Genomic DNA, 13120 nt, shown 5'->3' on the forward strand with positions numbered 1-13120 from the left:
ACCTAACTCTACTCCAGGCTCAAGGACTCTTAAACTTGCATCTGTAAACTGGTGACCTCAGGTTTGTTCCTGGTGACCTCAAATTAACACAGCCCAATAAAATTAAAGGCAGATAAGCATGTCTGGTGGCAGTTCACTGCATTAGCTACCACTCACTAGGTCAACCCTCAATCAGAATGATAAAGCCATTCTTGCTACTGGCCAAGAAAGAAAAGTACATACCCGCCCCACCTGACAGCCTCACAACTTCTCCAGGGATTTGAGCTCTGCAAGCACAAGGCACTGTGATGCAACAGTATAGGGGGAGAGACTTTGGAATTTCCTATGAGGAGGAAAGCCTCTTCAGAAATCAATGCTATCCTAGGAGAGGTGTTGATAGTTTGTGCTTTTCATCTTAATTAATCTCAGAATAGGGCCCCAGATCAATACTGAAAATTTAGCCACTTGCCTAGTGTGGAAGGTCGAGTTCGACTGAAGGAGCAATAGGTGACAGCTCCCAGCATCGGGGAAGACCCAAGGTACTTTGTCACTAAAGCTGACAAATAAATACATGCCCACAGGTGATGGGATGTGTGAGAGAAAAGTCTATTTCAAGCTTGCCTGTCTGAAGAAAGTCCTTGTTGTTTATGCTACTATGAATCATACTCCATGAACAGCCTTGGGCTGCTAAGCGAGCCGGTTTTATGAATAAACAAATGTTAGCAGAATAGAGATGGATCTCTAGGACATGGTTTCATTTTTCTGTGGGGTTTTTGTTACCCAAGTTGACTTTCTTCTCCCTTAAAGTCAATGAGCATTTTTAAACTATGGTGAAGAAAGCCCAGTCAAGTACTAACAATTCTTTCCTGCTCTGCTTGAGGGTAATTAAAGATCTTCTGCTGTCAGCCTCCACCCGCGCTGAGGCAATGGGTGAGACTGAGCTTACCTCTGTAAAGGTTTTCAAAAAATAGAGAAATTTTTCATTTTGGCAAGAAATGAATCCAGCCCACTTAGGGGAAACTTGAGACAATTGTCCTTTTGCCAAATCTCTGATGTGACTTTCTAGTTTAAAATCCTCTTGAAAGAGCTGCCATTCCTGACTATTTATTCTGAGGGTAAATGAGGCACAAGAAGCCAGTTTTTCCTATGTTACCAGTACTCATATGGAATGGGTCCTGAAAATAGTTCTACTTTGATTTGGCGATACAAAAACATGAAACTAAACGGAGCCATGCCATGTAACTTAACAAAGAGGCTGCATGTGATGGTAAGACAAAAGCTCCCATGCAACCACCAACCTGTGGGCCAGATCCCATTTGTTAAGCAAGTCTTGAAGAAATCTCCTTCTGCTCCCCAAGGGATTGGGGATAGGGAAAGAGGAGGTCACAGGTTTTCTGAGGAAGCTTCTTCCTTGCTATGTCTTCACCACAAGAGGATCAGAACCCCTTATACTTCCTCCTGTGTGAGGGCATAGCTAAATCTATGCCCCTTTCCATTAAGTGATACCACTTACTAAGAAGATTGCTCCGTGGTTAAGCTGTCCAAGACCCTGCTATGGAGATGGAAGGCTGTGGCAAAGGGGGGATTTTGAGGGAGGCTGGCTTTTCTCATTGAAAAAGAAGCAAGGAGTGGACCCTAGCTATATAGGAACAATCCAAGGGGTATCCACTGGTAGATTAGGGAAGCTGCTCTGCTTTTCAGGGATGAATGACTATTATAGTAGATTTTACCAGATCATTATGGTTTTATAAAACAAACATGAAAAAAATCCCAAACTTCACAACTTTATCAGACCAGAAGACCAAAGGGTTATTTCTTCAGTGGTATTACACAGTCCTTCAATCAGCTATATAATAATGTCTCTGACCAGAGCTTTGTGGTCTCTCTTAATCAAACTACTCAAGTGAAGGAAGGCCGACCAGAATAAAAGAAATCTCCAAAAAGCACAAGAAAAACAAGGATTCGTTTGTGTTTTTGTAGAGAAAGAGATTTTTAAAAATAATACATTTTATTTCCAAAAATTAAAGGTTGTTCTTAAATCAAGCAACTCCTGTATTCTATACTATATTCCACTCTCCCCTTGTACCAGTAAAGCAGCAAGCCCCGTAATGATTTAGGGGAGATTAACAAATATGTCAATGTCCATTTTCTGCTTAATTTAAAAGCAGCATCTATAAAGATTTTTGACTTCTGAACCCTGTTCTCCTGAAAGAAAGAAGGTAAGAATGAGGAGGGGGATAAAGAGTGATTATCCTATCATTGATCGTTTGTCAGAAGCATTTCTTATTCACTGGGCTATTGTAAAAAGCTAAGCTCTCGATCAATCCCGTAAGCCCCCTGCACAATTAAATATCTTGGAATGGTTTTCTTTCTTTTCTAGCCAGATCTGGGAGCCTCAGGGTTTTTAGGAAAGCAAGTTTTATGTGTGTGCTGGGGGTGGTAAAGGTGGGGAGGGTCAAAAGAACATTCAATGGAGAGAAGTCTTTTTCAGAATCCTACTCCCAAAGGTTGATGAGAATGCTAAGAAAAAGGAGGAAAGAGAACACAAAAAACCCCACATTATTCCCTCTATCTCCCTAAATTCTCTCACTCATACAAATCCAGTCCTTCAATTTAATTTAAAAGTAAATGCAAAAAGTGAACTACAGAGCAGAAGTTAAGCAAATGTTCACATCCCACGAGTTCTCAAAGTACCCCTGGATTAGGAGACTGTGGCGGAGCTCCACTTACCCATCTACTATCCTTTACTGTTTCATCCTTATTATAGCCTTCTGTATGAGGTTAATGTCTGACTCCTGCAACAGGAGTCTACCCCAGAGAAGCAGATCTGAATCACTATCAAACTGAGAAGTGTTAACACTGCAGTCACTTCATTCACCACAGCATGGAGTATCAAGTCACAGGACTCTCAAGGGCCAGGCAGCTGCTATGTGACCCTGCAGAAATCATGCTACCTCCTTGGGCTGGGGTCTCCAGTCTGCATGGGGATATAGTGCTTACTTCTATCCAAGAAGGAAAGCATTTTGCAAAAGATTCTGATCCTGGCAAACTGCAAGTATACCCAAGCTTAATATTAAACTCTAACTCAAATGAAGAAAAAATTAATTTCTTAAGTTTGGAAATTAAGGTAACAAGTATCAGAGTTTATATTTTAAGAAGTTTTTCACAGAAATCCTTATTTTTAAAAGATTTCTAATAGCCACCATGGTGGAAGAAAAGATAGAAAAGAACCCACTTCAGACTATACATAAAGGTGGACCTAATTTTACATAATATCTATGTTCTTGAACAGCTCTGCATAAATGAAATATTTTAAATGCCCGAGGAGAGCTCTTTAAAGGATTCCTGCTGTGAATCCTCTGGTAAAGCAAATAACTCTTACATAATAGAAATAATCTCTCCCAATATATGTGTTTTATAAATTCAAATTTTCCCATGTCTACTTTTCTTCAAAGTGAGGCACACCTGAATAAACATAAATTTTGCATGTTAATTTTTTCACAGGGAATCTGGGAATCTTTTTAAGACATTTTTAATGCAAAGGTTCCGAGTAAAATGGAGGCCTAGGCCAGCAGGTGTTGTTTCTCAATCTATATAGTCATTTCTAACAAGCACAAAAGCCTGCACGTGGGGGAATAAAAGCAAGACACACATGTGCCTCTTCTCACACTTCCAAAACTGTCCTCACCCTCCCAAGCTGGCCCATGTTGTTCCAAATCTCACTCCAGCCCCAGTGGGTTGCTCTCTACACCCTGATCTCAGCATGCCTTCACACAGGCCATACTCCAAGACTAGAACACAGCCTCTCCCCTTCCCCTCATAGGCTCTTTTGGGGCTCTGGCAACCATTTCTCATCTAGGGCCTTTCCTGGTGCCTGAGTTATTAGCGCTCTCTCCTTTCTGAAATTACTTTGGATTAACTGGTCTCTCTTGTGAAAAGCCATCACTGGTTATTCTTCCCACAAAGGGATCTCAGTGAATGGAAGCGGAGAGACAGGCAGTGTCCTGTGATGACAACTTCCAGAATGCCCAGCGCGTTGTAGCTTTCTTGTCTGAAGTGAGGATGGAGAAGATGCACACGAAGAGTCCAGTTCTTGGTGTGAGGTGTGCCCTGCTGCTTAGACACAGAACTGGACTGAAACATCTTTCCCTTCTCCTACTGCTTCTGATTTCAACAAACTTGTATCAAAGGATGAAGCTGCTACTAACCAACAAGGGTTGTTAGATGTCCCACCTCAGCCAATAAGGACTCTGGCTCCTTTCCTATCCTTTCCTGTGCTGGTGCTGCCTGCCATACTGCCATGGGGGGAACATGCTCGAAGACCAGGGAGAAAACAGTAGTGGTCCTTGGGCATAGGCATGTCCAGCTAAATTAATGGCAAAGTGTTTCTCAAACTCATACTATGTTTACTGTGCTGAGGACTAATGACAGTATAAAAACAAAAGCAAAGAGTCCCTGTCCCCAAAGAGTTCTAAAGAGTTAGGGAAATCAACCTGGGGTTGAGGGGGTACAAGAAGCATGAAAAGTCATTGCTTCTCAGCCTTTTGGCTAAGATCAAGTGTAGTAAGAAGCATGAAAAAGTCAAGATGGGTTCCATCTGGTAAATATATCATCCTGTTGAACAGGGAAGAAGAAGAACCTAGAGTCAAAGGATGTGGTTCAGAAAGGGATTAAATGCCTCCAGGACTTGTCCCTGGTCCTGACAGAGGCAGCAGCAATGGGAATAGAAGAGATGAGAAGTGAGAGAATTTCCTCAATGCCCACCACTTCCTAAGGAATAATACAAACACTTCAATGATTTTTCTCCCATCCAAGTCATTTTGTTCCCTTCAGCCTGACCTAGTTCAAAGATTCCCCTCAAAATGCTTGCGGGTCTTGCAAAGTAGATGGTCAAAAAATAATAACAAAACACAAAATGAAAATCCCTCAAATCTTTAGGTCATGTCTGCCACTTAAACAACTCTAGAAAAAAAAATCTTTCTTCAGGGCTCCCCCAGACCAGAAAATGAGCCATATTGTGTTCCCTATATAAGTCCCAATTAGATTATGATAAGTAAATGTTTTGAGGTTTTTTGGTTGTTTTTGTTTGATGAGGAAGCAATTGGGGCTGTCTGCAATGTCTCTGAAGATACCAAAAAATGTGACAGTTCTCATCCCTTACAATATTCTTGACAGACTGAAAGTTAAACAAGTTTAAGAGTACTTGAGAGAATGATAGCTACATCAGGATAGGGGCCAGAAGAGGCCACAGGCCATTGCTATGAGACAGTCAAGTCTTGGCCAAAAGTATAGTGCCCAGCCCATGTCGGTGTTGCATATTTCAGGGGCACAGTCCATGTGGACATTATCTAAGGTGGCATGTGAAAGAATACCTAGCTGCCTAGGGATGGAGCCACTATAGAGGTGAGTGAGCAATAGATCTTGGCAATCAATCAACAATCATTTATTAAGCATAGAGCAAGATTCCAATAAATGCTTTTCCAATCCCAATGAACATTTATTTTGGAAAGGAGGAAGAGGAAGAAGGAACCACTGTAAGTTCTAACATGTCTGATACCACTTTGGTAGTTTTTGTTTCTAAACTGATTTGTCACTTCCTTCTAAATGCAAGAGGATAATATTCAAAAGAGAACATCAGATAATATGTTCTCAAGAGTTCTTTAGATATAAAAAGCCTCTAAGTCACAGTAATAGGATAGGAGGGACTTTGAGTTCAGCAGTAGTTTTGATTCTCCTAACTTTGTTAGCGGGTTCATAAGAGACAATAAAAGAAACAAAGACCACATCGCTACATAGGCATCCTACAGACACTAGGATTCCCTTTCTAGGCAAGGTAATCAACAAAATCTAGCTCCTTTAGGTAATCAACAAAATCTAGCTCCTTCTAGCCTGCTGGGATGGCAGCTACACTTGGTCCTGCACTAACACCCTGTCCGATAGTATGGGACAAAAAATAATTTCAGTAGTGAAAAGCATCAACATCTTTGGCTCAGTTTAATCTCTGGCTAAATAGTCTTTTTTTTTTTTTTAAACTGACAAAGAAAGTTAGCATATGCCCCTTTTCAAACTACATTTCCTGCTACAGTCAAAACCCTACAAACAAGCAGTTTTTCACAGCCTTCCTCCCAAAACACGTGCCAAAAGGAGTTCTTGCTTTTAAATTAAAATTCTAAGGGGCAATGAAAGTTGGATTTCCAAAGTAAATTATTATTCATTCCCTTTAGGGGATGTTTTACTGAATCCAGCCAATCAGGATGCATTTAATTATATATATGATCTGATTGGTGAATGGCAAAAGAGCCAATACACAGAAAGCTAGATGGCTTCTAGGAACATGCTGTATTAGTATATCGGCTATGTTTATGAAATCACCTTCTGACAATGAAGAAGTAAGACAAATAAGCTAACAATCCATCTCTATTAGTTTTATTCCTTTTTATAGTAAATGGAATTTTTCTATTGAAATTAAACTTCAAACTCCTAAAGGAAACAAATTCTTATAAAAGTTAGACTGGGCCCAATGGTCAGTTGAATGTCAAGTTGGAGGGAGGTCAGTATCAACATTTTAGGTTTTGAAATTAACTCATGTTGCAATGAGGGGCCTAACCTTAACCATTTTTGTTTTATCAATTATTTGGTAAAGAAAAAGCATGGCTGTCTCCACTCTCCTAAGCATTCTGTGGTCTCAGTTTTCTAAGGAGCAGAAAAGGAAGGCTAAAACTTCCTACAATAACAAGCCACTCCAGCCTTTTTTGTAGTGGCTAGAAACTGGAAAGTGAGTGGATGTCCATCAGTTGGAGAATGGCTGAATAAATTGTGGTATATGAATATTATGGAATATTATTGTTCTGTAAGAAATGACCAACAGGATGATTTCAGAAAGGCCTGGAGAGACTTACACGAACTGATGCTGAGTGAAATGAGCAGGACCAGGAGATCATTATATACTTCAACAACAATACTATATGATGACCAGTTCTGATGGATCTGGCCATCCTCAGCAACGAACCAAATCATTTCCAATGGAGCAGTAATGAACTGAACCAGCTACGCCCAGAGAAAGAACTCTGGGAGATGACTAAAAACCATTACATTGAATTCCCCATCCCTATATTTATGCCCACATGCATTTTTGGATTTCCTTCACAAGCTAATTGTACAATATTTCAGAGTCTGATTCTTTTTGTACAGCAAAATAATGTTTTGGTCATATATACTTATTGTGTATCTAATTTATATTTTAATGTACTTAACATCTACTGGTCATCCTGCCATCTGGGGGAGGGGGTGGGGGGGTACGAGGTGAAAAATTGGAACAAGAGGTATGGCAATTGTTAAAGCTGTAAAGTTACCCATGCATATATCCTGTTAATAAAAGGCTATTAAATTAAAAAAATAAAATAAAATAAAAAAATAACAAGCCACTCAGACTCAGCAGCCCATTAGAATTTGTGGTTGCAGATATCTTGCATGTATGTGTTATTTTGTATTTTAACTGTTTTAATTTTCCTTTCTATATGTATGTTCCATATTTCCAAGAAAGTGCAAAGTCCTCAGGGGAGCATGGTACAATAGATAGGTCCCTGGGTTCAAACTCCATCCCCAATACTAGTTAGCAGTATGACCTCAGACAAGGTCATTTATCTTCTCATCTATAGATGAAGGAGTGGGGCTTGATGACCTCCGACATTTCTTTTAGATCTAAATCTATGACTCTATGATGCTTGGGAACAGGATCCATAGGATTCAGCACAGGATTCTGCACTTCACACCCAGTTTATACCCACAGATATATGTTTTAGCCTGCCCTTTAGGCTCACTCTACTCTTATATGTAAAAGGAAATAAAAATAAGATTGACAATAGCCCTTATTATTGAATTTATTGTCAATTTTATTTATAAAATTTATTATAAAATTATTGTTACTAAATAACAATAGCTCTTGATTAATGCCTGACTGTTTTCAAAGTTGTCATATATGCATTAATTCATTTAATCCTCATATATGGTAGGCAAGACAAGAAAGCTCATTGAGCCTTAGACAAGGTAGTCCAGTGGATATGGCCAAATCCTACTTCCTTCCTGACATCTTGTTTTAGAAGCCAGACCTTACAGTAAGCTTGATGGGCATCAGGCAGAAAAGTGTAGTTTCTGGCTAGGAATGAGGCTTCAATTCTGATCAAGGCCAAACACAATATTCTTCATCAATGACAGAAAACAGTTAATTATAGAAATGATAGCTAGCATTTATATAATGCTTTGATGTTTGCAAATCACTTTACACATGTTATGTCATTTGGTTCTCAGAACCACCCTATGAAGTAGTTACTATTGTTATCATCCCCATTTTCAGATGAAGAAATTGAGGCCATAAGAAGTTAAATGACTTGCCCGGGATCACACAACTAGTAAAAATCTGAGGCAGAATTTGAACTTAGGTCTTTCTGATTTCAAGTCCAGTGTTCTACTATGTAACTTAGTTTGCCTGATAGAAAATTATAATCAAAGAATGGACATGAAATTATTAACTAGTAAGCACTTGAGAATCTGTCTCTATTTCCTTTCCTTGATCTGAAAGGTCTAGATCAAGGTTGGAACAAAGAGTGTCTCTTTCTGGTAAAAGAGAATATCTCTGTCTCCACAGCATTAGCCAGTATAGTCCTTTCTACCACAAATGCATGTCTGAAAGCAAATGCACTCTTCCCACCATCCAGTTGCTCTAGAGAGATAACAGCCATTCGGGGGTTAAAAAGAGGCAGTGAACCCCCAGTTAATGAGTAAGAATTCAGCAGGCAGTGTAAGATAAATGGAGCCCTCTCTGCTTCTGCTGGAGTCAGCATGAACTGCGGCCCTGCGGCTTGTTTGTGGCAAATGGAGTGCGCGAAATATCAAAGGGCAGTGATCCAGAAGAAGACCGACTTTGACAAATTTTAAATTGGCCAGAAAGAAAACCAGCAAAAAAAAAAAAAAAAAAAATATGCAATTCACTGTGTCCTGCCATCTTGTTGCTGCCTTTGTACAGAATTAGTGGCAAAACAACAGCAATGATCGCCCAGTACTAGGAGCTATTATAAGCCATCTAAGAGAGATGCTTATCAGCCCAAGCTTTCAAGAGCTCTCTCAGTGCCAGTGTAAGGGACTTGCTCTTGTGCTGTAGCCCCTTTAATTAAAGTGTAGAGAGTTATTCAGGAGTAATTATCCTTTTTGTGAAAGAAAGCAAGAAGAGAAAAAACCCCAACAACCCTGGGTGGTAGCAGGTTTCTGAAAAGTGACTGTGTGTGTATGTGTGTAAGAGAGAGACAGAGACAGAGAGGAAGGGAAGAAGGGAGAGAGAGAAAGCCATCAGACTATAATGGCCAGAGGTATCTTGGGTTCTTCTCTCCTAGTGACAAGCAGTGGAGAAGCAGAGACTGGCTACAATCCATCGCACAAGGCTAGGCACAAGGGACAGTCACCAAGAGCAGCAATCCTTGGCACTGGTTCTGGCAGAGTGAGAGCCTTACGGCAGCCATGCAGCTGACCGGAATGGGTTCTGTCCAATCACTCAATAAGCACATATTAAGTGACTACTAAGTGTACAGCTCTGGCAATTGCAAAGACAAATGACACAGTCCTTGTTCTCAAGAAGGCTGTTGCATCAGAATGTATTGAAGACATTGCTCTTTGAATGACTTTTGGAATAGACAGCAGATGAAGAGAACACAGAAACCACCACATTTCCTCCTCCTCCTTCCAGCCAGCATACTTCCTCGGTTTGTACCAAAAGTCTCTCACAGTTCCCTCTCCTCTAAACCTTCTCACCCGCCTTCAAGCAATCTCAACAAACAACTGTATGTCACCTTTACACCAAGGGATCCCATGGGCAAGATGAGTAGCAAAACCATCTTTTGAAGAACAGGTTGAAACTCACTAGGCCTGGGAACTCAGTATAGGAATCCCATGATTAGTTACTGGTGTTCAAATTACAGGCAAATAAGTCAGAGTACAATGAGTAGGCATACTCTGAACCCCGCTGCAGGTCCTGCTGCAGGAGCCAGCCTCCTCCTTTAGCACAAGGGGCCTTCCTCATTTCAAAGCTCCCTGGCAGATTCCTTTCTGTAAGGCTTCCATTTCTCAGAGCAGGAAAAAGCCAGAAAGCTGCACAGACCAGATCTGGGATGATTTAACAAACAGGCTGATGTGCCTTCTATCCAATTTTACTCTCCTATCCAACAATAACTGCAGGTCAGACATGGTAAAGTTCTATTTTGACATTCACCAGACTAGAGACTTGGGCAAGTGGAGGACATTTAAAGTCTTTTCATTTTTCCACCTGCTGTATGCACACACATCCCTAGATAGAGCGTTTCTTTCTAGCAGATTTCTTACCATATGGAGGACAGTAAATAAAGATGATCATGAATGTGATCAAATGCTCCAATGCCTCTTCCCCTGGCCTATGAACGCCCTCATTACAAATCAGCTGAATGGCTCATTGAGCTGCCAGGAAGGCAAACCAGACATACCCAATCGCTCGGCCAGGCGGATGTAGACTGGGTCCACCCGACGCATAGTTTTCACCAAATCCTTTCTGCGGAATTTGATTTCTACTGTCCCCTCTGGCTCCAGAACAGATCCTCTGATCAGAAAAACAAAAACAAAAACAAAAACAAAAACTAAGAGTGAAATTTTAAGGAGGGCACAATGTGTGGATCAGGCAATGAAATTCATCATAGTTCTACCCACTCATGGGTTGCAAAAAATAACCTCAGGGAGGGAGGCATAAAAGAAACAAATCTATGCAAAGTATAAAAAAGAACTGGTAAAAAGCAATTCAATAATTCTCATTGCTGTTGCCAGCTCAATTCTTATCTCCCAAAAATGCATATCCCACCACTTACTGTTGATAAGGGCAATGCAAATAATGTCAGTTTCCTGAATCAAAGAGAAACTAAAAATGTATTTGTGTGCATAGGTGTTTACATGTGAGTATGTATATGTGTGACACACACACACACACAATGACAAGAAACCAAGATACATTTAGAGGAGGCTTCAGTGCCAATTGCTTTGCACACAGAAAGAAGTAAACACTAAGGGCTCTGCTTAGTGATCAGATAGATCCAGGGCCAGCAGCAGGTAAAACCATGGAGTGGTTGCTGTGCTTCAGGAGGACACTAGCTTAAATGGCACATTTAGGATTAGGCAGCCTATTACAAAATTCAATAGATTGAGACCTCGAAGTGCCAGGCAACTTGTCTGAGGTTCAACATAAAGTTGGGATCAAAGCCAGGATTTCAGTACATACTTCTCACTTAATACAAGTACACCATTCAGCAAACCTCTAAGTACAGAAATTTTTACATAATGCAAATTTGCCTGTAGCTGTGGAGAAGGGAGGATGACAAGAAGGGAGCTGCACCTGTGAAGGGAGGGGGGCCAGCACATGGTTCAAGGACACCTTGGGGTCAGAGACAGAGATAAGGAGGAACACACAGGGGGCGGGGACAGACATACAGGACCCAATGTGGATGTCAGAAGACAGAAGACAGACTGGACACAACGGCAAAGCGAGCAAAGATCTCATTTGAATGTGATCAAAGCGAGCCCCAAATCGTGCTATGCATCTGTTTCTCTGTTTTTACATGGATAGATTTTTAAGGTCTGATTTTTATATTTTTTTTTGGTGGCAAGATAGGTTTCAGAACACCAAGCAGAGTAGCAGAAGTGGGGAGAAAACTGTGAAGTTAACAGGTTGTTTGGAGTGTTTGTTGGAGTGCAGATTTTTCTTTTAGAACTCTTAAGGAAAGCTGAATTTGTGTAATGCAAAGTAAAGTAAAATAAAAACTAACTATAAATTCAGAAATGGGGAATCTTGACATTCAAATGCTTGATGTTTTATAAGTAAGACTACACTTACAAATATAAGTAAGACTACACTTCTCAAAATAGAGCTTTAAGGTAAGAAAACTTAAGTTTGGGGCCTTTTCTGCAACGTGTGTTGGGGTGGAAAAGAGAAAATAATGCTGTTATGCTTAACATATTTTCAGGACAGTAGGGAACTAATGACAGCATAGCATGGCTCTGTTGAATCTGGATTTCAAGTCAGAATACCTGTATTGAAATCCTAACTTTGCCAAACTAACTCTACCCCTCGCCTCAGCTTCTTCATCTGAAAAAGGAAGAGATTTTACTGTAAGATGTTTAAAGTTACTTGCAAATCCTATCAAATTTCATTTCCCAAAAAGATCAGTATATTCTCTCCCAAAGTAGGATGGGGAAAAGAAGGCTTTAGAGCTCAGCTCAGGGTTTGGATTGAGAAAAATTCCATTAAGGATCAACAACCAGTATTTCTTTTAGTTTTAGGGGGAAAAAAGCCTATAAGGTATGGTGAATGGAAAATAAGGAAGAAGTACCTGCTTTCCCGGTCAGCATACATTTCCATATGCCGGGGATTAATGGTAGGATCAATAACAACCCAAGACCCTCCACGGAGCTCAGCTTGGGGAGGGATATAAACCATCACTGGTTGAGAACATTCACGTAAACCATCCACGATATACGCTCCAAACTTCAAAACTTGATCATACATGTCTGTGGAAGATAAAAAAGTTAGAAAACAAACAACTTATTCTCAAAGCATCACTATGTCTTAACAACTACCTTTCCTAGAAAGGTAAACATTTTGTACACATACAGAAATAGTGCCTCTGTCACTTAATATGACTATGGACAAATTATTTAAGTAACTTCACAATAACCGAGACCTCCTTTTAAGACTATGTAAATTAGAGAGGAGTTGTTCATCTGCATTTGTGGAAAATGCTCCCATGCTGGGAATCTTCCATACTGATGAAACCAAAGGCATGGAATCAACATACACACACACACACACACACACACACACACACACACGTTTATATATGCAAAAAAAATGCATTCTCATACAGAATGTTCAAAATCCACCTCCCATAAGAAGTGTTCCTAATTGTTCCACTATGTACCCTCTCTAAACATTTTTGATATACAGAAGAGAATTTATATAGTCTTTTAAAGATAATAATTTATCTTTTCCAGCATAAGATAAGCTTCCTGAAAACAGAGAATTAATCTTCTATTCTGTATTCATAAGTTCATAGATTTGGAACTGAAAGAGTCTCAT

At 40.1% G+C, this 13120-nt stretch overlaps 1 protein-coding gene across 14 annotated transcripts in view; it reads right to left on the bottom strand.

Moving 5' to 3' along the window:
- The window catches only part of ACACA (acetyl-CoA carboxylase alpha), a 249149-nt gene that overhangs the window by 15297 nt on the left and 220732 nt on the right, over nt 1-13120 (bottom strand). For all 14 annotated transcript variants that reach the window (XM_031966554.1, XM_031966551.1, XM_031966547.1 and 11 more), the window contains 2 exons: nt 12375-12552; nt 10485-10597 (listed from right to left, as the gene is read on the bottom strand). In XM_031966554.1, the coding sequence (XP_031822414.1) occupies nt 10485-10597; nt 12375-12552 (291 nt within the window). The remainder of the gene's footprint in view (nt 1-10484; nt 10598-12374; nt 12553-13120) is intronic.

This window comes from Sarcophilus harrisii, chromosome 4 (assembly GCF_902635505.1).
Source record: "Sarcophilus harrisii chromosome 4, mSarHar1.11, whole genome shotgun sequence".
NCBI classification, from domain to species: domain Eukaryota; kingdom Metazoa; phylum Chordata; class Mammalia; order Dasyuromorphia; family Dasyuridae; genus Sarcophilus; species Sarcophilus harrisii.